Genomic DNA, 24,352 nt, shown 5'->3' with positions numbered 1-24,352 from the left:
ACAACACTTGACTATAGCGAGACTCACCGGTTACGAATTAACATTGTTTCAGCCACATATAGAAATCAGACGTTGTAATACGTTAAATCCTGCCACACTGTTACCAGTAGGCGGAACAGATCCATTGGCACATGATTGTGTCGAAGTCATTACTATCACGACGAAACCCAGACAAGACTTGACAGATATCCCTTTGTCAGATCCAGACTTGACATTGTATGTAGATGGGTCATGTATGAGAACAAGTACAGGAGAGTTGGTGGCCGCTTACGCAGTCACAACAGACACTGAAATCATTGAAACAAACTGTATTAACACTTTGTCAGCTCAAGCAGCAGAGCTCACCGCTCTGACACAAGCCTGTATTCAAGCCAAAAATAAGAAAGTCAATATATACACAGATTCCCGTTATGCATTCGGAGTCGTCCATGACTTCGGCGTACTGTGGCGAGAGAGAGGTTACTTAACTTCTCACGGTGCCCACATCCAACACGGACCCCTCATTCAAGCCCTATTAGACGCGATTCATCTACCTACTGCAATATCGATTATGAAATGCAAAGCCCACACAAAGGTTACCGATATCATTTCTCAGGGTAATGACCTAGCTGACAGAACAGCTAAACAGACTGCTCAGAATCAGACTCACACAACTGACATGACAAAGATAATAGTTCCAACACCAACACATTGCATGACAGTTAAGGATCCCGCCCTTGATGTAATTGACATACAGACACATGCTACACCAGAAGAAATAAAGAAATGGACTGAATTAGGAGGGATCCAAACAGATCAAGGATGAATGACGAAGGAAAAATCTATATGGTTTCTTCCCGACTCCATGGTTCAAGTCATCATTAACACAATACATAGTCCAGCGCACCTAGGAGAAAAAGCTATGCTAGACAGCATTCAGCACATTTGGTTCAACAAACATTTACGAGCCGCAGCTAAACAAAAAGTTCGTACCTGTATGATATGTTGTCAGTTTAATCCAGGTAAAAGCATCCCCGTAGAGCAGGGTGGATTTCAAACTCCCGATCATGCTTTTGAAGTCCTCCAGATGGATTATATCCAGATGGAACGATGTCGAGGATTCAAATATGTTCTCGTAGTTGTCTGTGCTCTTTCCCGTTGGACAGAAGCATACCCGGTTTCAGATTACACTGCCCCGACTACTGCCAAACAGTTAGTTCGAGAATTCTTCCCACGGTACGGTTTACCACGTGCTGTCTACTCAGATAACGGCCAGCCGTTCTCATCCGAACTAATGAAACACGTTTCCCTTCTGTTAGGCTACCAATGGAAATTCCACTGTGTCCGACATCCCGAGGCGGCAGGTCTCGTGGAACGCCATAATCAAACTCTGAAAATTAGATTGTCCAAAATATGTAGAGAAAAAGGAGTCGATTGGATAGTAGCCCTACCAGTTGCGCTCTTTTACATGAGAATGGTAGCACATTCTCGAACAGGGCTATCCCCGTACGAGGTGATCTTCGGTAGACCACCAAATATGTGGGGGACGCCTATACCTCGCAAAATTACTGATGTTGACTGTAATATGCTGACAGATTACCTGGCTTCCTTGATGTCTGCACTACAATCTTGTCGTTCACAGGTAGCCGCAGCTTTTCCCGACAATACTGAGGTGAAGCCCCATGACGTGGTTCCTGGTGACCTGGTTTTGGTCAGGAATTTTGACCGAAAGACCCAACTGGAGCCTAGATGGACCTCGCCAAGATTGGTTCTACTAACTACAAGGACAGCCGTGAAGATTGAAGGACGCAAAGGGTGGTTGCACTCGAGTCATATCAAGAAATTTTATGGACTACCATCTAGTGTGAACGTTCAGCCCTGCATTCCCTCACAGACAGACTCAAAGCTCCCCTTGGCTGAATTAACAAATTCAGAACTTTACAAACTAAAATTAAGGTCTAGTAAGTCAGACAATTTGATTGTTTAAGTCCTCTCCAAGGTGAATCGGTTGAATTTGTCTCTGACATGTATCCTCTAGACCAGAATAGAGAAAGAAATCATCAGATGCAGCTTAAGAAGCATGCGTATTGTAAATCATTTCGTAGTCACTGCACAGTAACATTATTAATTTTGTTTTTTCTAAGTCTTCTGATCATCATTGTCAGCATACTATTGCACATGTATTACCCTATTCTTAAGCGTGCTTACAATGTAACTGCAGAACATTCTTTTAGCGAATTACCTCCGCATGAGTTGTCCTATAGATTTGCGCTGCGCAACAACACATTCATTAGTATGTTACATCATTCCCATCAAACCAGCAATGCCACAAATTGTTGGATATGTGGCCGACTCCCTCCCTATCAGAACTATAAGGGAGTTTTGCCCCTCTTTCCCTATCCGTTCACACACAATGGCTCCTGTGGAGCATGGTTTAGTTTGATTAATTCCCTAGATTCAAATTCCGCAGTTTATCAAGACAACTGGGTATGGGGAAACCTGAACTTAGTTTTGCTTAAAGTCTGCTACCCTAACAAGGAGGGACTTCCCAGAAGAACAGGAACTGATCTAGAAAATGAAGTATATGGATTAGGTAATTTTACACTTAACCTTATGATCCTAAACGTTGAATCTGAAGCTACACCAATCTTGCCCGCCATGTCAGTATTCCCAGTAAAAGGGGAATTATGTGTAAGAAAGAATGGTTCCATACACATGGGCCATAGTAAATGCACCACTGTAATAAAATTCAGTGATCAAGGCAAGTCTACATTTAGAGCTTCTCGCCATTCCTACTTTATATGTGGCCAGACCGCATATATACGTCTACCTCTAGATTGGGATGGTACCTGTTACATAGCATTCCTTCTACCACCTGTTTTCCTAGCTCCTCCTGATTATCATAGAAATACCCATTTAGTACACAATAGACAGCAGAGAGATCTCCCAATTGTCGATTACACTGAAACAGCATGGGAAAAATACACCGATTTCAATAAGGGTTTCTTTCCCTATATAGGTACAGTCACTAATAGTAAGCTGATACGTAGATTAACCAGAACCCTTGAAGCAGTAGTGAACGAAACTATTTCCGCCTTAGGCAATTTAACAGAAGAGCAGTCTGCTATGCGGATTGTTGTGCATCAAAATCGTCTTGTCCTTGACGTCATCCTGGCCGATAGGGGCGGAGCTTGTAGGGTCATCGGATCAAGTTGCTGCATTTTCATACCAGAAAATTCGCCGTCAGTATATAAAGCCATAACTCGCCTTCATAAGATTGTAAGCCAGATACACCAGAGTCCAGGCACCTGGACTTGGTCCGGTTGGTTCTGGGGCGTGTTGTCAGCCTGGGGATGGAGAATCCTATCCTTCCTAGGTATTGGCTTTCTCATACTATTCAGTTGCTGCTTATGTCTACAATGTGGGCCAGCGATTTGTGGTCTGTGTGCCACCTCGTGTATCCCACATCCAAGTTTTCGTTCGAGATCCCGGAAGAAGAAAGAAGAACAAATGATGCTATATGAACAGATCGATGGATTGATGAAGATCGATATCTCCTGAGGGTCCGTAGGGGACAAGGAGGGAATGAGGAAATATGAATTTTGTGATCAGTTATGTCCCCTATCGTAGACCCCAACGGCTCCATTTGCATGCTATAAGTACATGTATGTTCCCTCCTGCTCCAGTTTTGAAGACGCAAATATATGTGCGTCCACCGTCAACATGTCCTCTTTCAGATCCACCATGAATGGGTCAGATATTCCATTCCTAAGTATGAAAGGCCACCGACTTTATGTGGTTCACTTTCCACATTTTACAGATTCAGGCGAGTAGGCCCGAATTCTGTCATCAAGCCTTTTCCTGCCTTCTGCTTCTGATAGCTCCAGTCTGAGCCTGCATCTGTATCCATGAACTTTGTCCTACTCCCTGCGCGGCTAACGGTGCCTGATCCAGCCTGTCGCCTGCCAAAAACTGTATTTCACCTTCAAGATTATCTACTCCGCTCCTCATCCGATGCATTCCTGTCTAGTAGTTTAGGTAAACATTCCTCCAGCTACCGTGCAAAGGGCCAGGCCTCGCTGTCCTCATGCAAGTAATTCATAGCCCCGTTACCATGGAATATCCCTACCCCCTCGCATCTAGTGTAGACACTTAGACGCTTGTACACGCACTAACAGTCAGTATAGAATAGATTCTATCCTAGAGACCTCTCCTTTTGGATAACACAGTTCTTTAAACATAGGATATTAGATATGATTTGGGATTAGGTTGACACGACCCCCAGACTTCTGTCTCCACATGTAGAGCTAAATGTCAAGTCCCCTTCACCCTCTAGTTGCACGTCAATCACACGTCATGCGGCTGCGCGCGCATCTCTGCCAAATATTTCTGCGGACATTGCAGGATTCTCTTATGGATCCACCCACTTGTGACATCATGTATGATGACGTTTATTAAATTACGCCCATACATCCGCCTCTATTAGTTACGTATGCACCTTTTATCTGTACTATCAGCTGTTACGCCTCTTGCATCTGTTTCACTGTAATGTATTTTCTATAAAACTGCCTATCTGTCAATAATGTATGCCCTTCCTTCCTGAACTTTCGTGGTGATGGAATAGAAAGCCTACAATTCGAATTGTATTCCTTTGTATAGGAATAAAGCCTTTTAAAACCTCTAATACCACGGATTCTGCCTCTTATATTTACTGAGTTATTCTTAATAGACTTTCCCGCATAAAAAATAGTACCGGTAATGAAATATTTACCACACAGGAGGGATCTTGTTCTTGTCCTGATGAAGATGCCTTGCTGCATCGAAACATGTTGACCTACTAGGAGTATCCGCACATTACGCAGGACATCTCCGCACCACCTTTTTAACAGCACCAGCCTCCCTTGACCTATTAAAGCTTCTACGTCTAATGAGGCCAGGTCCTTTTTAATACACCTACCTACATCCACTTCAGACCCTCCCTCTTGCATCACACATAGCACTACATTATCAGTGCTACCGTGTAGTCGCAGGTCTGAGCACGCCCCGTCCCGCAGCGTGACGGGAAGACCCCTATGATAAAGCATGACACCAAGGGCCATTCTGGTGTGTGAGGGGTATTTAAACAAACACGGTGTGTGTCCAACCACAGTAGGATACACACCTTCCACCACCCTAGATATCTGAACCCAGGTTCTTCTCCACCCCCTCCTTTTCCCCTAGAGGTGGATCCTTTTGTTTTGTAACTGATTCTGTGGGGAGGACGTATCCACCTCCTATGCCCGTGGACGGCTTTACCTCTACACTCCCCAATCTTGATATTTATAGGTAGTTGCAGAGGGTGCGCCATACTCAGTAACATCGAAGTGGCCGGGGGCCAAGGTTGCCATATTCCAAGACTACACGATGGCAGTACAGAAGAAGTAATGTCTTGTATGGCAATCAAATAGGCCCTCCGGCACACAGTAATATGTTTTGAATTGCTCTTACCTGCTCGCCTGAAAATCATGGTGGAGGAGAAAATGTGGTTCTTCAACGATCCGGAGAGTGCTTGGACCTAGCTAGAATTGCAGAAATCAGGACAAATGCTGTTCCATGGTATAAGTCACCTCAACCAAAGAGCAAACAACATAGAAAAGCAAGGCTGGGAAGACTGACTTGCCCTCTGAATCTCAGACAGTGCTGGAGAGAGTGGCCGGTTGATTGACCATTGCCAGCTTGGCTCGGAAGGGGAAGTTGGGTTTTCATGTTGGTCTTGTACCCAAACTTATTTCAAGGGGACTTATTACCTATTTTCTGGAAGCAGGGGAAGAGAAAGGGAGAGTGGAGAGGGGGCAACATGTGACCGACGCACATAATGCATTCACAATCCCACTAGGTACACCTTCCTTACTTGGAATGTTAGGGGTGATGGACTCCATGGTCAAACGGTAAAATTTCTAAGCATACCTGAAACGCAGGGGCATTGGTGTTGCCTTTATATAGGAGGCACATATAGCTGGGGACCGTATTAGGGCTCTCCAGTGCAAATGGAGGGGACAGATCTGTGTAATGTCCTACTATGCATTTTCCAGGTAGCCATGGTGTGGGTGAGGCCGGGTCCCTTTTCTTTTGGGAATCATGTTGGCTGCTTTGGGGTGAAAACAATGGTCTTAATGACCATTGTCTTCTCCAACTGAAGTTTTCCTAAACTGAAAACGTTTTTTAAAGTACCACAGGCTACTTTAAGGAACATGAGCTGCTTTTTAAAAATGTTTTTCATTTTGAAATGCAGTCACAGGGAAGGTGATGTGTTGCCATAGCAGGCCACCATCCCTGTGATTACAGCCAATTACAGAGGATTACAAATTGCCACATGCCTAAAGAACATTAATTAGGAAGGTAGTTTTGCAATGTCCTGTGATTCAGTATTTTGTAAATCAACTCAATATTGTCTAGGCTAGTTTGCAAAATGCTATTCCATTCTCAAATTGTGAAACTTGCAACTACTTTTTGTGAGTGTAATAATACATTTGGACCCTAACTTACATAAGCAGATGATGGCTATTGTATTCCTTGTTTGCAGATCTATTTGAAGTGAAGTGCCCGTTGCAATTTGCATAAGGCGCAATAATTCAAATTGTCTGTTATTTAGTCAGCAAATAGGGAAATAGTGAATTATTTCTGGCCACGTAGGACATCATTTCAGCTATTTAGCCAGCAGATGGGTACATGGTGAATTTTCTTTGCTGTTTGCAAGATCACCAGTCAGTCAAATAGTACACCACTTCTGCTATTTAACCAGAAGATTATTTGCAATTTTTTTGAGGATGCAATAGTGAGCTTGGGATGCTTCGAAGATACGTGACTTGCAGTCACAGCTCGATAGACCAGCACACATAAACAGTTTTCAAAGTTAAAAAAATAAATAATCAAATGTCATTCTTCCTTTATGATAGCATTACCAACACCAAACATTAAAATGAAAAGATGGCGAGCACAAGCTCAGTTACCCAGCTGCCTTTTTATTGTATGCTTTATTTAGACTCTACATTAGCAAGAACATTTTGACAGTTCAAGACGCTTAGTTTGAAACCATCTTATGTGCAAATGAACAAAACAAGCACAGTAACATGAAAGAGTATGTGGCAAATTGAAGTCAGGTGCTACAGATCCTCATTAAAGTAATAGTTAAATGTGATTTTCAGATTTTTTTGAACCACGATTGTCTATGACATAATCAAGAGCACATTTGGGTGCTTACATTTGTGTAAAGAGCACTGAGTAACGGATAGTTAACTGATACCAAAATGCATGTCCCTTAAAATACTCTGTGCTTAATCTTTTTGACATCTGTTGCTATTTCAGAGAGATTCCTGGTGCGTCAAGCTAAACTTGAAATCCTAAAATAGTCACAAAATATATGCCAACTTTTATCACTAGTAATTGGCCCCATAGGTGGGTGATTTTTTTTAGGGAACTCTGGCCGGTTCATGGTGTCCGCCAGCCCACACTACCTGAGTCCAATTATTCACCAAATGAAAATGAATGAGGATTATACTGTGGCACCAGCACTGCACAAGCGCTGCTGGGGAATTTAATAGCTGACCCAAACATGCATGTGAAGTAGTACAGGGGAGTAACAAAGGCCCCCGCATCCCCCGCAGTGCGGGGGTCCCCCAAGCTCCGGGAGGCCCCTCAGCACTGCACTTCGGCCGGGCAGCTCCTGATAGAGTCTGGAGGGGGCCCCTCCACGTACCTTGCAGGGGGGCCCCCTCAATTATCGATACGCCACTGAAGTAGTACTAGGGTGCCGGTATAGAGTGACTAGGGGCATAGATCCAGGGTGGTGCTTGGGGTGTGCCATCCCCCTAATAAATGCATTCTGGTGTGTGTAGTTGGGACCAGGGGCCTCCAGTTGGGCTAGCAGTGCATGTGGTCTGGTTTCCACTCGGATTAGCAGCCCTCATAGCACAGAATGACATCTCTATAGAACTTTCCAGAACTTGCATACACCTACCCACCCTCCTCTTCCCTCTCAGAAAAAACGCGCCAAGAATAAACAAAGGAGTGGATGACTCATGTATAGCAGAGAAGCAATACATGGCAGTGATGGTTGTGCAATATCTGTTCCATGCCCCCCGAGTCTATCTGACTAAGCCACGCCCCTGAGAGTAACAGCAGGTGCTGCTCCCAGGCTTTGCTCAGGGCACTGTTTTGTTGTTCCAAACAGTGGTTAGCCATGTGAAAGATCTGAGAGTGGAGACCTGGGGTCAATGCTGGGTCTGCCTCATGTGCTCAGTGACTGCCACCTAATATTTTCTAGGATGGGACTCGGTGCCCTGCTGTAGTTTGTCCCTGTTTTGGATAGCTCATTCTGCCAGGTGACCTGCCTGGACTTTCCTTGCTGACCGCACATCTCACCTTTTCCCTATGTAGCAGCCTTGACTATTTCGTACTGTGTCCTGTAAATGAAGACACTCGCTCTGAGAACTGGGTGAGATTGTGCGCGTGCTGGAAGAGTTCTTTACTTTATATGTCCCGCTTTTGGAGCCTATACAGTTTCAATGAGGATAAGCCAGGGAGAAGCATTCATTATGGGCATCTTTGGTATGTCTTTGCTGGTGTATGCTTGGCGCTTCCACATTGATCATGTGACTTAAGCCTGACGTGGATGAGTTAATGACGTCACAAATAGAACGTTCAGTGTGAAGCTGCTGTGTAATATGGCGGCTGAGGAAGGAGCAACTCATTCAGGCCTGCTTAGCCCTACAGGTATTTACTCTGAGGATGTAATATCTTGGAGATTGAATGATGTGTTACCTTTACCCAACTGATGCTAACCATGCGCGAGACAAGATGGCACCATGTCAATAATCTGGAATGGTTGAGCTGTTCATTTTTTGCAGGGGAAGGGGGCAGCTGAGCGTCAAACTTTGTAGTTAAAGAATTATGGGTTTACCATTAGTATTCCTTTGGGTATCACTGGAAAAATGATGTAATTGTGCTGACAGACTCCTGAACGATATGATAGAATAAATAAAAAAATCAAGGGGCTGTGTGTGAGCCAGATATGGTATAGAATACCATGGTAGGACAATGTACTCTCGAAAACCCAGATTGAATCCTTTACACGAACCCATTAAAGACTTTGAAAACAGCCCTTAATGTACCTCAGGGTAATTATTAGCACCCTATCAACCCCTTTCCCCCCATTTTCCTCACACTCCTGCGGTCATGCCACAGCGGCCCCCTGCCCTCACAACAAACACCAAATTTTCTTTCCGCCCAAGATGCTGCCCCAGTCAATTCGATTTCGGGCCGGCGCAGATTGCATGCTCACTTTCCAGTGTCTCACCCTCCCATTGCTGGCATGCTGCAGGAACTCATCACCTACACACCCATACTGACCTTTGTAAAATGCACTCCCTGGAATCCTGATCAGTTACTTCTACAGGAAGGGTGTAGGAAACTATATGGACATTTGTTTATCTCAATGTTTTTGTCCTCAGGTTCCTGCTCACCTCTGTGCAGCTAGCATGTCTGCAGTATTCTGATTCCTTGGCATACTTCTTAGGATTTGCTCAGACACTGAAGCCTAATTTAAGAAATGTACATAAATCTGGTCAAATTGGTCCTGATAGCTCTTGATGCTGGTCCTTACTAAAAATTCAAAGGCCCACCTTCTTTGAAAGGTAGATGGGCACTGAAGAGCAACCTTGTATTGAGTCTCATCAGTCATGTAGCATGCCATACCGCATAGTGGACTTACATCTGCGAGGTCTGTAAGAGCATCGGGAGATAGAAGAGATGTCAGAGACATTTAAATACTCCAGGCCTATAACTGTGATAACGAACAAGCTCGCTCCTGAGGTGTTGGTTTAGAAAACAAAGTGTCATGGAATACGATTTGTTCTCGATAATACCGGAAGGACATTCTTCAACAAAATGGGGATAAACTCGAGGAACCTCCTTCATCAGGGCAGGTCCAGGTACAAGCGGTAAAGGAATTAAATAAGCCATGAGACTGATATTGGGAACTCATAAAAAGGGAAGCCCAAAGGCAATGTTGGAGAGCAAACCACTCTGCTGAAGCCGGTCAGATATGAGAAGGATAAATAAGAATGACACTCTTAATGAATATATATGGACATTGAAATTGTAATACAACCTAGGACCAAGAGCATTTACTGATGATCGAAAACAACGTAAACTCCTTGAGAAAGTAGGAAATGTGGTTAGGGAATAGGAAATGGCTCTCAAAAATGCTGCAAAGTCAGCGTTTTCTACCCATCAATGATGCCTTGGAGAAATTAAGTGCAATTAGCTCTTCATACAATTGCACTCTGTTACATTCCCATTTTGTTGGTGATGTCACAGGCAGAAGAATTGGATGGTGCTACAAGGCAGTTGCTGAGTTCCAATCGACGGTATAGCTTGAAGTGGTATTTTGGGTGACGGCGGAATGTTCGGATGTGAGGGTGTTTCCATCTGAAAAAAGAATCACGAATGAGTTAAAAATAGAATGCATCTTATTGCTCGCCATTCCATCACCTCTGATGTCAATGACAACACATCTGTGTCTTCTAATCATTTCCACCATTGAAAAATTGTCAAGATAGGAACTTGCTCAACTTCAGCCCGGTTTAATGATCAATGCCTTGCTGTGCAATTCAGTACCTGGGACGTCAGTAACTGATAAAATCCGACACTAAGGTGTTTGCAATTTATTTGGTGTGATAATTGCCGCCTAGGACAAATTTTACCCATGAAATCGGGTATAACATTCTAATTTTGGGGTTTATTCACCAGAATCCGCAAATCCTGGTATTTTCCAGCCCTTTTCTGCCTATAAATTCTGGCAGGTTTAACCTGTAAACATTTATCAAGAATTCTATCTTTATCACACCTAGGGCCTCAGTATGAGCAGCCAGTGTTTGGACTGATATTTATAAGACCCCATAAAAGTTGATGCGGCTAACGCTAGGTCAGAATTTATTGGGTCCTATAAATAACTCCCAGTTAGGAGTTTGTCCCGCAAAAATCGTAATAACAATGATTTTGGTGCACAAGGCACTAAAACCTACATGTTGTGATGATTCTCGGGGTCTTTTCATCCAATACATCTCAGCAGGTTTGCCCTGCTATAATTTATTGGAGGAAAACTTCAGTAGTGTGGTGTTAGCCTTCAAACTCCTAGTTGTGACATGTGCAGTAACCACCCATGCACATTGTAGTGTAAATTAATACATGGAGCACATTCTCAAATGATGAAAGAAACAACCTATTTGCAACGTGGTATAAAAAGGCAGTCAGTTAATAGTTACATGACTTATAAAAGGCGCTACATTAACTAGCACCTTTCAGTGATTTCAAGGGGGCAGCTGCAGTAGACATGGTCATCCCGGAAGACTGCGATTCCCTTGTGGGCTTGTGCATTCGTCTAAGCCACCTCAGGTACTCCTCTCTCACCTGAAAAGATAAAGGGAAAAAAAGAGGAACAACATGAGAAAAGTAAAAATAAAGGTCAGGGAGACAAGAGAAAACTTCACACCTATTGTAAAGAAAGGTCCACGCAAACACAACAAGATGATGGACGGAGTTCTGAAACTTTTCAACTACTCACACCAAGTCAAGAGATCTGGGTTTAAACCATGATTCTTTTGCCCAATATGCCACCCCAGTTTGGGCCCTGACATATGCAAATCAGTCTTGACTCTGCTCCTCATGGGAACAGTCCAAACCGAATTGCCAGGCCAGGTCCTCCCTGGACCAGAAACAAGCATCCTGGGACCAGTTTCGAGGTATAACCTCTCATCAGCCAGGCTAGCTTGAATCCAGTGGCACAGAGAGCAGGGGACTCACGTCTGGGCATAACCCTTGGCAAATTAGGGCAAACACAACAAGATGATGGATAGATCCATAACATACTCAGCACTCTTCTAAAGAGAGACAGACATTGTATTGGAATAAGAGATCGAGTCAGTCTGGAAAGAAGTAATCATACAGAGTGGGTGATCACAGCAGAGGTAGGGAGGGATGTCCTCAACGAGATGTTGTTCAAATGCTTAATTTCCAATTACATCCTAATAATGTCTTCACTGAGATTGAGATTACATGGAGTGGAAAGGTTGCATTTCCACTCACAGCTAAATATGTCCTTATAGCATATACATGAAGAAACAGGCCTGGTGTCAGAATCAGTTCAAGAATTTCCGGTGGCCCAGACAAAACGAGGGTGCTCCCCTTTCTCCAGGAACAAGATCTATTTTAATCCACTTGTAATTGACACCCTAGTGTGGTCTCTTGTAGTGACGTTGTTTGGTGGTTGTCTACAGTGGCCTTAATATATCACTGGCCCAGGCTGCAGTTCCAATGGCAGCAAATAGGAACCCCGCTGAGATTACATAGAAATTAAATGCTGCAATTCCAACCACAGACAACTCAAAGGTTCAAACAGACACATCATGAGCAAAGATTGGGCATCCATTGACAGTCAACAAGCACTCTAACAAAGATTACATGGAAAGTGTTGGGATAGAAGACCCACTGCGTGTCACTGGAGAGCAATACTGCCCTGCCCAATTTTTCTTTCTCTATGGTTTCTTTCGTTTTTCCCCAATGGGCTATTCAATCATGCAAGCCCACGCCATGTTTTTCCTGTTAGTAAATCAAGACCACAGAGGTGTGCTCCGAGGTCAAGTGGCTACTGTATTTTACCTGCGCTTTTAGAGATTTGTGATGGTGACCGCGTAATTATAGTAAAGGAAGAGGCCTTTTTTCTGTACCCTTCAAGGGTGATGCTTATTGGCTTCTCCCATGTAAAATGTACACCAAACCTTCCTTGACTGGGGCCGTCCACCTCCATATTATGTGGCAAAAGACTAGAGGGTGAATGTGCATGCCTGTGTATGATTGTGGATTGTGTGTGTGTCTGTGTGTGATATATATATATATCAGAAATTGAGGGCCAGATTTATCAAAGCGTTGTAGCACAAATCTCTGCACTGCGTTACTGTGCCCTAGAGAGGCGGTCCATGGAGGGAGCATAGGTATTCCCACGCATCCACCCATGGATTTTGCCACATTCCCAGATTTACCATTAGTGGTAGACCTGAAAATGCATCAAAATGCTACCCCTTCTGAGGTGAGGCGTAACAAGGAGAAATATCTCTATCTCTCCTTGTTGTTTCCTCTTTCTCTGTGGGCTGCATTTTGCAACCCACATAGAAAGCGGAAAATGCCTCAGGGGAATATTTTTGTGCAGGAACTCCCTTCCTGCACAAAAACAATCCTGCCGACAACGCAGAAACCCTTGCACCATGGTACAAGGGTGCCTGTGTTGGCGCTAGGCAGCACATTTTCATGCCCGTGCAGGAAAAAGACAGGAATGCAATATATAATGTTAAATATGGCACATTCTTGCCCTTTCTCTAACACACAGCACAGCAAGGGGGCTTGCGGCACTGCACAAGGTTTTGATAGATATGCCCCAGAGTGCATAGTGTAGTCCATTGAACTTCACATCTGTGTGGCAATCAAAATAGTGTCAGGCTTTATGTGCAGCACCCCAGGATCCATCATGGACCCGGGAGTCTGCTTGTGTGCATTGTAATCCCCCCTTCTCCACAGTAAGCTGTTTTCGTAAATGGAGATGTGAGCCCGCCAGGTTATTTGAAACAGCCACAATGCCTCTGCTGCAGGGCTCCCTGCTCACGCACCTCTTCTAGGCTCGATTTTCATACCTGAAGGATCTGTCCCCTTATCTGGGATGGATGCACATTCTCTGTGGACTATCTAAGACTTGCCTTGAGGATTACCTCAGCTTCACCCTTTGCCTTGGTATTGAGAGTGGTAGCTAGAGCAGGGTTCTCCAAAGTTGGTCCAGGAGGGCCAGATCCATGCCTGATTTTTAGCATGTCCACATTTAGATAAATGTAGTTATCTTAAAAATCTGGCATTGATTCGTCCCTCCAGGACCGACCTTCGAGAACCCTGAGCTAGAGGAAGGCACTCCGAGTGCAGGACCATTGTCTGTACCTTTCACATTTGATACCCTCGGTCCACATCCCATAGATACATTATATACAGATTTGTCCTTGGTGTTAGTGTCAAAGCTGTTACTTTTAACACTGATATTTGAGGGATAAATCACACTGATATTTTTCATTGACGACAGAGAGCAGTTGCTGCTACAGATATTTGTTCATGATTCACACGGAGGCGAATCCACACCTGTATTGTTAAAGCTTTGTATTATAATTGGTGCAAAGGTCCTAGTCCAGAGCCTGTAAGTTTAATGTTATCAAGTAGACATCCAAAAAAGTACAATTCTTTTCATTAGTAGCCTTTTCTCCTTTTTTGATCTTGCCTTGCATTGGAAGCTGTACTAACATTATTGCAGTCTCCTTTAATGCCACCACAAACAGCAGCAAAAAAGAAGATTTTGATTGCTGTTTGTGGTAGAATTAAAGAAGACTGCAATAATAGTAGCCTCCGTGTCTTTAATAAAATCCAGGTTTTCTGACCCCCAGGGCTGATGAAAATCTACATTTTGCAGTTCCTCTGCTGTGTTACATTTATATCCAATTATTATTATTAATATTGAATTCTTGTATAGTGCGTAGCTACCCATATGGTTTCCTAGCACTTGGGAGCATGCGCCACAGTCTCAAAGAGGAGCTAGAATAACCATGTTTTTAGCTTCTTGCAGAAGGTGGATTAAGAGGTGCAGCCTCTAAGTGATTCAGGTAGAGTATTCCACAACTTAGGGCCCAAAAAAGAGAACGAGCAACCACCCATTCGGGAGCGTATGACTCTGGGCACTGTAAAGAGGGAATGATTACTGGAGAGCAGGGAGCGTGGAGGACGGTAAGGGGAGACGTTTTTGCCAGATCCGCAGGCCCATGTTGGAGTTAATTTTGTACATGAAGCAAAGAGCATTGAAATGAATACACTTGTCCACTGAGAGCCAGTGGAGGTCATAGAGAAGATCAGAGACCGAGGACTGTTTGAGAAGCTGAAATAAGAGCCTGGTAGCAGAGCTTTGGACCACCAGCAGACGTTTGATCACAGACTTAGCAGCCCCCAGGTACAGAATTTTACCATAGTCTAGCTTTGATAATATCATAGCTTGGACGACGTTTCCTTGTGCAGAAACAGGAAGTATCCATAGGACATTTGTGAGCCATTTCAAGGTGGTAAAGCAGGAGGAGGCAACCTCAATAACTTGAAACTTCTTGGACAAGGTGGAATCAAGCCAGAAGCCCAGATCCTTCACTTTGGGGACAGAGTCAGGAAGTGCTCCCAGAGTAGCCGGCCAGTGCTGGGGACCCCAGAGCTGGGGGTCCCTGCCTAGCACCATAACCTCAGTCTTGTCACTATTTAATTTCAGGGAGTTGGAATTCATCCAGGAGAAGACACGACCGAGGCAGGATTTGAGATCTACCATGCTAGCTTCCTGTTCAGATGACAAAGAGAAAATAATTTGTGAGTCATCAGCATAAGAGAACAGGGTTGGTTTAGCAGTCCAGAAACTAATGCAATTTGGTCATTGTGATTATTCATATACCAATACATGTCTTCGCATTTTCTTCAAGGCTATCTTTATTGTAATTATAAATATTAATGTGACAATACAGTCTCTTTGATGCTTCTTCAATGCAACCGTTGATTTATCGTCTATAATTTTGGAAATTCTTGTGGGTGCCTAGCAATGCTAGTTTGAAGGGATCTACATTTTCACGTCATCATGCCTAAGTAGCTGTTGAGTAACTGCCTTTTCTGCAAGATAACGGTCCCCTTTGGTCATAGATTGTTTTTTCATGATTCATGTGGAGGTATTTTACCTCGTATATTTTGATAAAGCTTTATATGCCATTACCATTGTACAGCTGTCTGAAGTCCAATGTCTCTAAGGTTGGCCTTCAGTTATATAACTTGTGGACATGTGGCCATATGTATATGTCTGTTTCCTGGGTAGGTAAGATCTGTAACTTGAGAGGTAGGTCTTCTCCCTGAGCCTGTGAGATATGTCTAACCTGAGGGATAGCCATGCTGTCTATTGACTGAGAAAGTGAGAATAAGTGGCTGGGAGGGAAATTGAAAAGTTGCACCGAACTCACTCAAATCAGCTTGGAACAAGCAAGTTGAGAAACTGAAAGGAGTGGGAAGGAATGAATGGTAATCGCGAGGAGGATATACTAAATAGCATACCTACATTATTTGCAATATCTATGAAATTATTGTCTTTTTAGTCTCTTTTAGGGAAAGTTTACTTGAAAAATGTAAATGTTAACACTACTTATTAGGAAGTTTTCTGCGGAGGACACACACACACTACAATGTCCATGGGAAGGATCAGACTCGACTGAAATACCATTAAATCATTAGATTAAATATTGAGTACTTGTTTACATATTTCTCTGAGACATAGGAACACATTTTCTTTTTTCCCCCGAAGATGTGACAACCGTTACTACTCAGGAAGACAAGCCTCGATAGTCATGGATTCTTTTTAATGGGAATATATATAAAAACTAGGCCAAAGGATGAGTTCCTTTATTAGGCTATGGTACTCCAAACTGTCTTTCATTATTATTTTTATTTAAGGAAGAGGTTACCTTATTCCTGACAGTACTTGGTCCTCTCATCGACCCTCCCTACTTTCAAAACCTGGGGGCATATTTATCGCACCTTCATGCAGCGCGACGCAGCAAGCCACCTTGCTGCACTGCGTGAAAGGGAAAGGGCAGGTACGCCCCGTATTTAATATCATACAGTGCATTCCTGTCCTTTCCTTGTGCTGGCGCCCTTTAGACTGCACCATGGTGCATGGGTGCCTGCTTTGAAAGCAAGATTGTGTTTGTGCAGGAAGGCACACTTTCCTGCACAAAAATAATCCTGAGAGACATTTTCCTCTTTCCATGTGTGCTGCAGAATGCTGCACACATGGAAAGAGGAATAAACAAAAAGAAATTAATATGTTTCTCATCATTAAGCCTCACCTGGAAAGAGGTAGCAGTTTGACGCATTCCCGGGTCTACCACTCATGGTAAATCTGTGACTGCTCCAAAATCCATTGGTGGATGCGTGGAACACGCTCTACCTATGGAATGCCTTCCTGGGGCAGAGTAATGGAAGACAGTGATGTGTGCAGTGCCTTGCGTTACTCCAGATTTATCAAGCAGGCCCTTGCGTGGTTTGATAGACTTGTCTTTAGTGTTGCGTCACCCATATGCCCCCTTGCGTGGTGCAAGGGCACCACACACTATGACAAATATGGGCCCTGGTCTTTTAATCCCTCTGACACAAGCACCTTTTACCTGTGAGGTTATGAAATACAAACATGAATATATCATATAAGTTGCAGCAAGCAAATATTTGTATCTATCTAATGTAAGCCACTTTCAAAGCCTGTCATGAGATTTCAATTGAGTGACTTCCACTCTTATGGGTTGATAGTTAGTAGTGTATTAGTTCAGCATCAATCATCTCTCTGTATTAATTGACGGAATTGTCAGAAAAATAAAGACAATTAGAAAGGAATGTCAAAAGTTAGGCAAGCAGTTAAGATGTTTTTCTGCACAAGTAGTTGTTTTTTTATTGCCTGGCGGTTTTGATAACTGGCATTGCAATGTTAGAAATAACATGTAATACATTATTACAACAGAGTAGTGGGATAATTATTATAGGTGTGATGTTAGCATGTTGTGAAAAATGAGATACTACAAGTGTTGAGGCAAGTACCTCAAGCTTCCATATATTATAAAAATATAGGAAGGAAAGAGATCAGACGAAGAGGAAAGTAACCCTCAAGAGGAGGAAAGCTGTAACAGAAAGGAGAACTGAATATGTAGGAAAATGAAGGGTGACCTGAAAAAAGAGGAATTCATCATTAAGGTTAGGAAGAGATTAAATGCCAAACGAGGAAGTAATCATTAAGAGAGATTTAACATAATTAGAAAGGCATTTTTCCGAATATTTCTGAGGAAAGATTACCTGGCGGTTTAGGATGCAGTGAACCAACAGGATGAAGGCTCCCTGGAAGCTGTTGATGATGGTGAACAAGTATGCCATGATCTGGGCGGCGCTCTCAATCTGAAAGAGGCCAATAATCCATGTACAGCCCAAGATGAGGAGCTGAGCGCCGGCTTTAAAGGTCAGAAGCCTACAATACAAAACCATGTACTCTGTCAATTGTGGGATACTGCGCCTGGATGAGAGAATGGAGTGCCTTCTTGCAAACAAATCTTCTATATGCATCACCGCGGCCCAATATAGTCCTAATCCGACCCATGGCAACTCTGCTTAGCCCAACATGCGATGCATTATAGCTGCTAAGGTGAGGACCAGCCAGGGCTGTGACAGCCGTGATTCTGCCTTCTGCAGTCAGACGAGGTAACATTTTTCTGAACAGCTGGGGCTGATGCAAGCGAGAGACTATGGGGCATATTATCAAGAAACAGCGTTAAAATTATCGGCGCTTTAGCGGCCGAAAACTGCCACTAAAGCGGCGATAATGCGCTTGATAATATGCCCTTGAGAATTCCCATAGAAGCCCATGTTCTGGTGTGAACCTGGGCTTCTATTGGAATTCTCTGCGGCATATTATCAAGCCCATTATCGCCGCTGTTGCGGCAGTTTTCTGCTGCTAAAGCGGCGATAATTTTAACGCCGTGCTTGATAATATGCCCCAGTGAGTGCTGAAATTTTGGTTATAAGTGATAGCTTTTTCTCTCATGAAGCTGTTTCCAACTTCAACTCTCTGAATACATTTTAAAACATTTTCCCAACTTTGTGTGCTAAGGACTTAACATGTCTGGTTAATTTGTCAACTTAGTGCCTGCATCGGCCATGCCTTGCAACTCAGACCAGGGGGCATATTTACAAGACCCGATAGCCACAGGAACATCATATGTTTTTGACGTTCCTGTGGCGATACAGGCTTCACCTTATTTACAAGGCAGCGTTAAGCCACTTAACGTGGCTTAACCCTGCCTTATAAATAAGGTACCCTTTCACGCCATACTTAGGGTGAAAGGGGAGGTCAGTGGGTGTTGCGGTGGGCGTTCCGCTGCACCACCCATTCATTTTGAAGCTGCCCCATATTTACAAGGGTGGCATAAATAGGAGGCAGCGCTAACATTAGGAGCAAAAAAAAACTTGGTCTTAACATGCTTTATTTCTCCTCGTTTTTGCACAATGCAGCACACATAGAAACTGTAAAACGCCATGTGTTACTAGTTTATGTGCATGAAGGTGTCCTTTTCTGTACATAAACAATCATTTTAAAAATGACGAGTTGCAACTTCTATGTGTGCTGCACAAAGCATCAAACATAGAAGTTACAAATCGCCATTTAAGATTGTTTATGTGCAGGAAGGTGTCCCTTCCTGCACATAAACAATCATTCCCACAACGCAGGCACCCTTGCACTATGTTGCAAGGGTGCCTGCATTTGCGCTAGGCAGCTGTAATTAGCGCCAGCGCAGGGGTAAATGCAGGGCTGCACCGTATTGTTGTAAATACAGTGCAGCACTGCATTGCCAAAGTGGCAGAGTGCTGCATTAAACCATGAAGGGTAACGCTGCCCTCCACCACTTCTCTTGTAAATATACCACCGGAGATGGGAAACTATTGCTTAGGAAGATCACTCTAAATAGTTTAGGCCTCCTAATATTGGAAAGGTAGTGACCCTGTGGTGCACCTGCCACCACCTTTTACTGACAGCAACATCAAAAGGAGGGATAGAATGCTTGAATTAATCTCTGCCACTCGGAGTCACATTCCAGTCCATCGTTTTCTGCCCACCATGCCACTCTAGACAATGGCTGCCTTATGCTAATCCGTACCAACCCTGCTCCTTATGGGAATGAATGAATGAATGAATGAATGAATGAATAAGTACTTGTAGAGCGCATGGCTACCAAAGGCCTCCCAGCGTTAGTGACAAAACAACAAGCCGATAAAGGAGCATCACGGGAACAGCAGAGTCTTCATAGATTTACGGAAGGAGGAATGATTGGTCTCAAGCCGAGTACTGTCTGGAAGTTGATTCCAGCTCTTCGCTGAGATGGTGGAGAACATCCGATCCCCGCTCCTGACTCGATACACTCTTGGGACTACTGCGAGACGTTTAGTTTCTGAGCGTAATGTTCTCTTGGGAAGGTAGGGGGTAATGATAGTTCTTAGGATCAGAGGTGCCCTCAAGGACATCACCTTGTGAGAATGCAAAGGGCCTTAAACTGAATTCTTTCTGCCACTGGCAACCAGTGCAGAGAGACAATCAGGGGCTTCGCCGATGCCCAATAAGGGGCCTGCAATAAAGAATGGGCCGCACAGTTTTGCACCATTTGAAGTTTTTCTATGGCGGCGCACGAAGCTCCAAGGTAAAGCACATTAGCATAGTCAAGCCTAGACAGTATCAGGGCCTGAACCATCAGTTTCCCTGCACTAAAAGGCAGCACAGGAAGAATTTTCCTTATCATTTTGAGGATGCCAAAACAGGTAGCTGCCACTCGGCGTGATTGTTCATTGAAATCAAGTTTATGATCAAACCACACTCCGAGACTTTTTATGCAATCTTTTGGTGTGGGCATAACACCTAGGCATTTAGGCCAGAAAACACCAGGGTTAATTTTGGTGGATTTCCCTAAGTACATCAACTCTGTTTTTGCACCATTTAACTTTAAGAAGGAGTTGTCCATCCAGGTGGATATTCTCTCCAGGCAGTTGGCCGGGCAAAACTGTTTATCAACCAGCTGGTTGAGGGACACAATCAGCTGTGTATCGTCTGCATATGAGACGATCTTAACCCCAAAGGGCTTGACCAATTCACCCAGAGGTCGCATATACACATTAAAAAGTGTGGGGCTTTGGGAGGATCCCTGAGGTACCCCACAGCACAAAGGCATTCTCTCTGAGATGGAGTCATTCTCGAAAACTTGGAAAGACCTATCTCTGAGGAAGGATTCCAACCATTTAAGTAGCACTCCTGAAACCCCACTCTCTCTGAGTCTTTCCATCAGAAATTGATTGTTGACCGTATTGAAGGCCGCGCTGAGGTCGAGAAGCACAATGGCAACGGACCCGCCAGCATCTAGAATTTTCCTTGATTCTTCAACCACTGCTAGCAAGCAGTGGCGGACGGTGACATTTGAAAGTGGTGGGCATAAAATGTTTGGCATACTTCAGCATAGCGAGCGAGCGTAGCGAGCGAGCCCGAACAACCTAAGGGGTGTTCGGGGGGGTTCTCCCCCCGACAAAATTTTGAAAAAAGAGTAGAAAAATGGTGCATTTGCAAGCAAATTTGAGAAAGCAGAAAGGTTAATAAAGCAATGAAGAAAGTGCAGTTATTACAGTAATAAAGAGATCATGTCATATAACATAGGTAGCTGCTTATTCAGTATAACCACAGAGCTTCATAACAGACTTTGAGATATAATGCATTTCTGAGTACCTCACAGGTGTTTTTTATTTAACAAACAACTAAACAGGTGGTTTTACTGTTATCAATTCCCATCTCCAAATAGGTCCTTGTGTAAGAGAAAAGGTATTGTGGGTTATATTGGCAGAGGTAATCGGTACTCGTCGACATGGGATTGTGTGACGTCATTGCCCTGTAGTGACCGTCTGTCACATCTTTGGAAGTCATAAGTCTCGTTATCAGTAGTAGCATCCTTTTAACCATTTTCTACGACATAACACAAGCGTGCATGTGTAATGTCGCACAATAAGCTCAAGGGTCTACTCAGAGAAGACTCACAATTACAATGGACACCAAAATAACCAAAATCCTACGAAAAACAAAGCCTAGTGTCAGTCCTTTGATAGGTGCCGAAGCTCCCCCTTTATTGTATTTTATTTAATGCGTTTTTATATAGCGCAGACTTTACCTGGAGGTGTCAGCAGCGCGCTTCACAATAGGAACAGTAATGATGCATGAGGAGAAAAGTACAAGTGAGCATGTTGCAAAGGCAATAGTGACAATTGTGCAAGTATCAAGAGGAAACAAAATACAAGAGGGAGCAAACGATACGTTACGAAAGGAAAAAGTGATATGTGTGCATGTTACAAAAGCATACAAAGTACAAGTAGAGTAGAGGTAAAATATTGCAATAATTGGCAGACACTCAAAACACTAAAACAAACGTTACGTTACATGAGGCAATGGAGGCAATTGTGCATGTTTCAAAAGCAAGCAAAATACAAGAGGTAGCAAACGATACGTTACAAAAGGAAAGGTGAGGTGTGCATGTTACAAAAGAGTACAAAGTACAAGTAGAAGGTATACTGCACTAAATGGCATAAATTCTAGGCGCTGGACACAAATCTATGACACTACAACGCGTGACTCAGCAGCACAAAACCACATTTTGTAGGTTTTTTTTGAGGAAAGGGTATGCGATAATACGAGGGCCGAGGGGGGAATAAACAGACTGAAAAGGTACCACCTTCCAGCTCACTTCGGCCTCGCAAGACGGCTGTCCTGAAACTTTATAATGCGAGCAGGGCCTCGAGCGCTGACACCGCTCAGAAAACTGTTGTGAAAGGCCGTGTACGTTCTAAGGTGATGGAGAGGGGGAGGGGGGCACAAAGGACTGAGGCGCGAGGGGGACGTGTGGGTGGTGTGAGGAGCGTCGAGAAAGGTCAAAGGGGAAGAAATAACCGGTTGTGAGAGATGAAAACCGTGGGAGTGAGGGAGAGATTAACTAGGCCGCGGCCGCGTACTACGTAGGTTTGGGCCGTTTGGCAGACACTCAAAACACTAACAAACTTTACGTTACATGAGGCAATGGAGGCAATTGTGCATGTTTCAAAAGCAAACAAAATACAAGATGTAGCAAACGATACGTTACAAAAGGAAAGGTGACGTGTGCATGTTAAAAGAGTACAAAGTACAAGTAGAAGGTATGCTGCACTAAATGGCATAAATTCTAGGCGCTGGACACAAATCTATGACACTACAACGCGTGACTCAGCAGCACAAAACCACATTTTGTAGGTTTTTTTTGAGGAAAGGGTATGCGATAATGCGAGGGCCGAGGGAGGGGGGAATAAACAGACTGAAAAGGTACCACCTTCCAGCTCACTTCGGCCTCGCAAGACGGCTGTCCTGAAACTTTATAATGCGAGCAGGGCCTCGAGCGCTGACACCGCTCAGAAAACTGTTGTGACAGGCCGTGAACGTACTAAGGTGATGGAGAGGGGGAGGGGGGCACAAAGGACTGAGGCGCGAGGGGGACGTGTGGGTGGTGTGGGGAGCATCGAGAAAGGTCAAAGGGGAAGAAATAACCGGTTGTGAGAGATGAAAACTGTGGGAGTGAGGGAGAGATTAACTAGGCCGCGGCCGCGTACTACGTAGGTTTGGGCCGTTTGGCAGACACTCAAAACACTAACAAACGTTACGTTACATGAGGCAATGGAGGCAATTGTGCATGTTTCAAAAGCAAACAAAATACAAAACCTTGCGGGCGCGCCGCCATCTATGGTGATTCAGGTTCAAAAATCATAAATCAATGCATATTTGCATAGAACATCAGTGCCGCCTTACCTTTCTGCCAGGCCAGGTGAATAACGACGACTGCGACAGTGCGACTCGTGACTGACTCCGTGTCCGTGAGTGACTCGAGTCATGTGGCAGCACTGGCGCGGGGACGAGCGACACGTGCCGACTGCCGAGTCAGCGAGCGTATCAGCGTACGCGTCGGGAAATCAATGGCCAATCACTACTGCATGGCTTGGCTTCACATAAGCCAGCCACACTGTGATTGGCCATACAAGTGCGGCCACCACCCACGCGCGGCACCATGCAGGCTGCGCGGTGTCTTAGCCAATCATGGCGCTGTATTAGCAGCGCACTGCAACAGGATTGGGCCAAGAGCAGGGTTACTCCCTGCCCATAATGAGACCCGGGGGCTGCGGTATGAAGGGTCCCTCGCCTCGCCACACCCACACACTGTCTGAGACTGAGTCGCTAGGGGAGGAGGGAAGGTCAAGGTATTGTGTGCGTGTGCGCATGTTCGGGCCAGTCATGACTAGCCCAAAAATTGACATGCGCACACTGCTGCTGCTGCCTGCTGCACTATTCGCGCTGTGTCAGTCACTCACTGCAGCAGCCCCGCCCCCAGTGCCGTCCACATTGAGTCGGGCTTATCCCGGAGTGCGCGAGTCAGTGGCACAGTGCGTGCGATCGATCGATCGATTTCCAAAATATTTATTTCAACTTTCATAATGTTAGCATCCATGATGACTGTGAGTGACTGTGCTTAGTGGGGCAACGCCCCAACGCCCCCAATGGACGGACCGCCACTGCTAGCAAGGCTGTTTCAGTGCCTTGCTGAGGTCGAAAACCAGTTTGAGAGGGGTGCAGACGATTGTTCTCTTCCAGAAATGC

General features: G+C 44.4%; 1 protein-coding gene across 2 annotated transcripts in view; it reads right to left on the bottom strand.

Moving 5' to 3' along the window:
* Positions 1-6,960: 6,960 nt before the first annotated feature.
* LOC146831505 (adhesion G protein-coupled receptor E1-like) overlaps positions 6,961-24,352 on the bottom strand; it is a 722,905-nt gene continuing 705,513 nt past the window's right edge. For both annotated transcript variants that reach the window (XM_085605840.1, XM_085605842.1), the window contains 3 exons: positions 17,956-18,124; positions 11,316-11,427; positions 6,961-10,446 (listed from right to left, as the gene is read on the bottom strand). In XM_085605840.1, the coding sequence (XP_085461966.1) occupies positions 10,355-10,446; positions 11,316-11,427; positions 17,956-18,124 (373 nt within the window). In that variant the 3' untranslated portion in view covers positions 6,961-10,354. The remainder of the gene's footprint in view (positions 10,447-11,315; positions 11,428-17,955; positions 18,125-24,352) is intronic.

Source organism: Triturus cristatus, chromosome 5_1 (assembly GCF_964204655.1).
Source record: "Triturus cristatus chromosome 5_1, aTriCri1.1, whole genome shotgun sequence".
Classification (NCBI taxonomy): Eukaryota; Metazoa; Chordata; class Amphibia; order Caudata; family Salamandridae; genus Triturus; species Triturus cristatus.
This window is presented reverse-complemented; position numbering and strand designations above follow the sequence as displayed.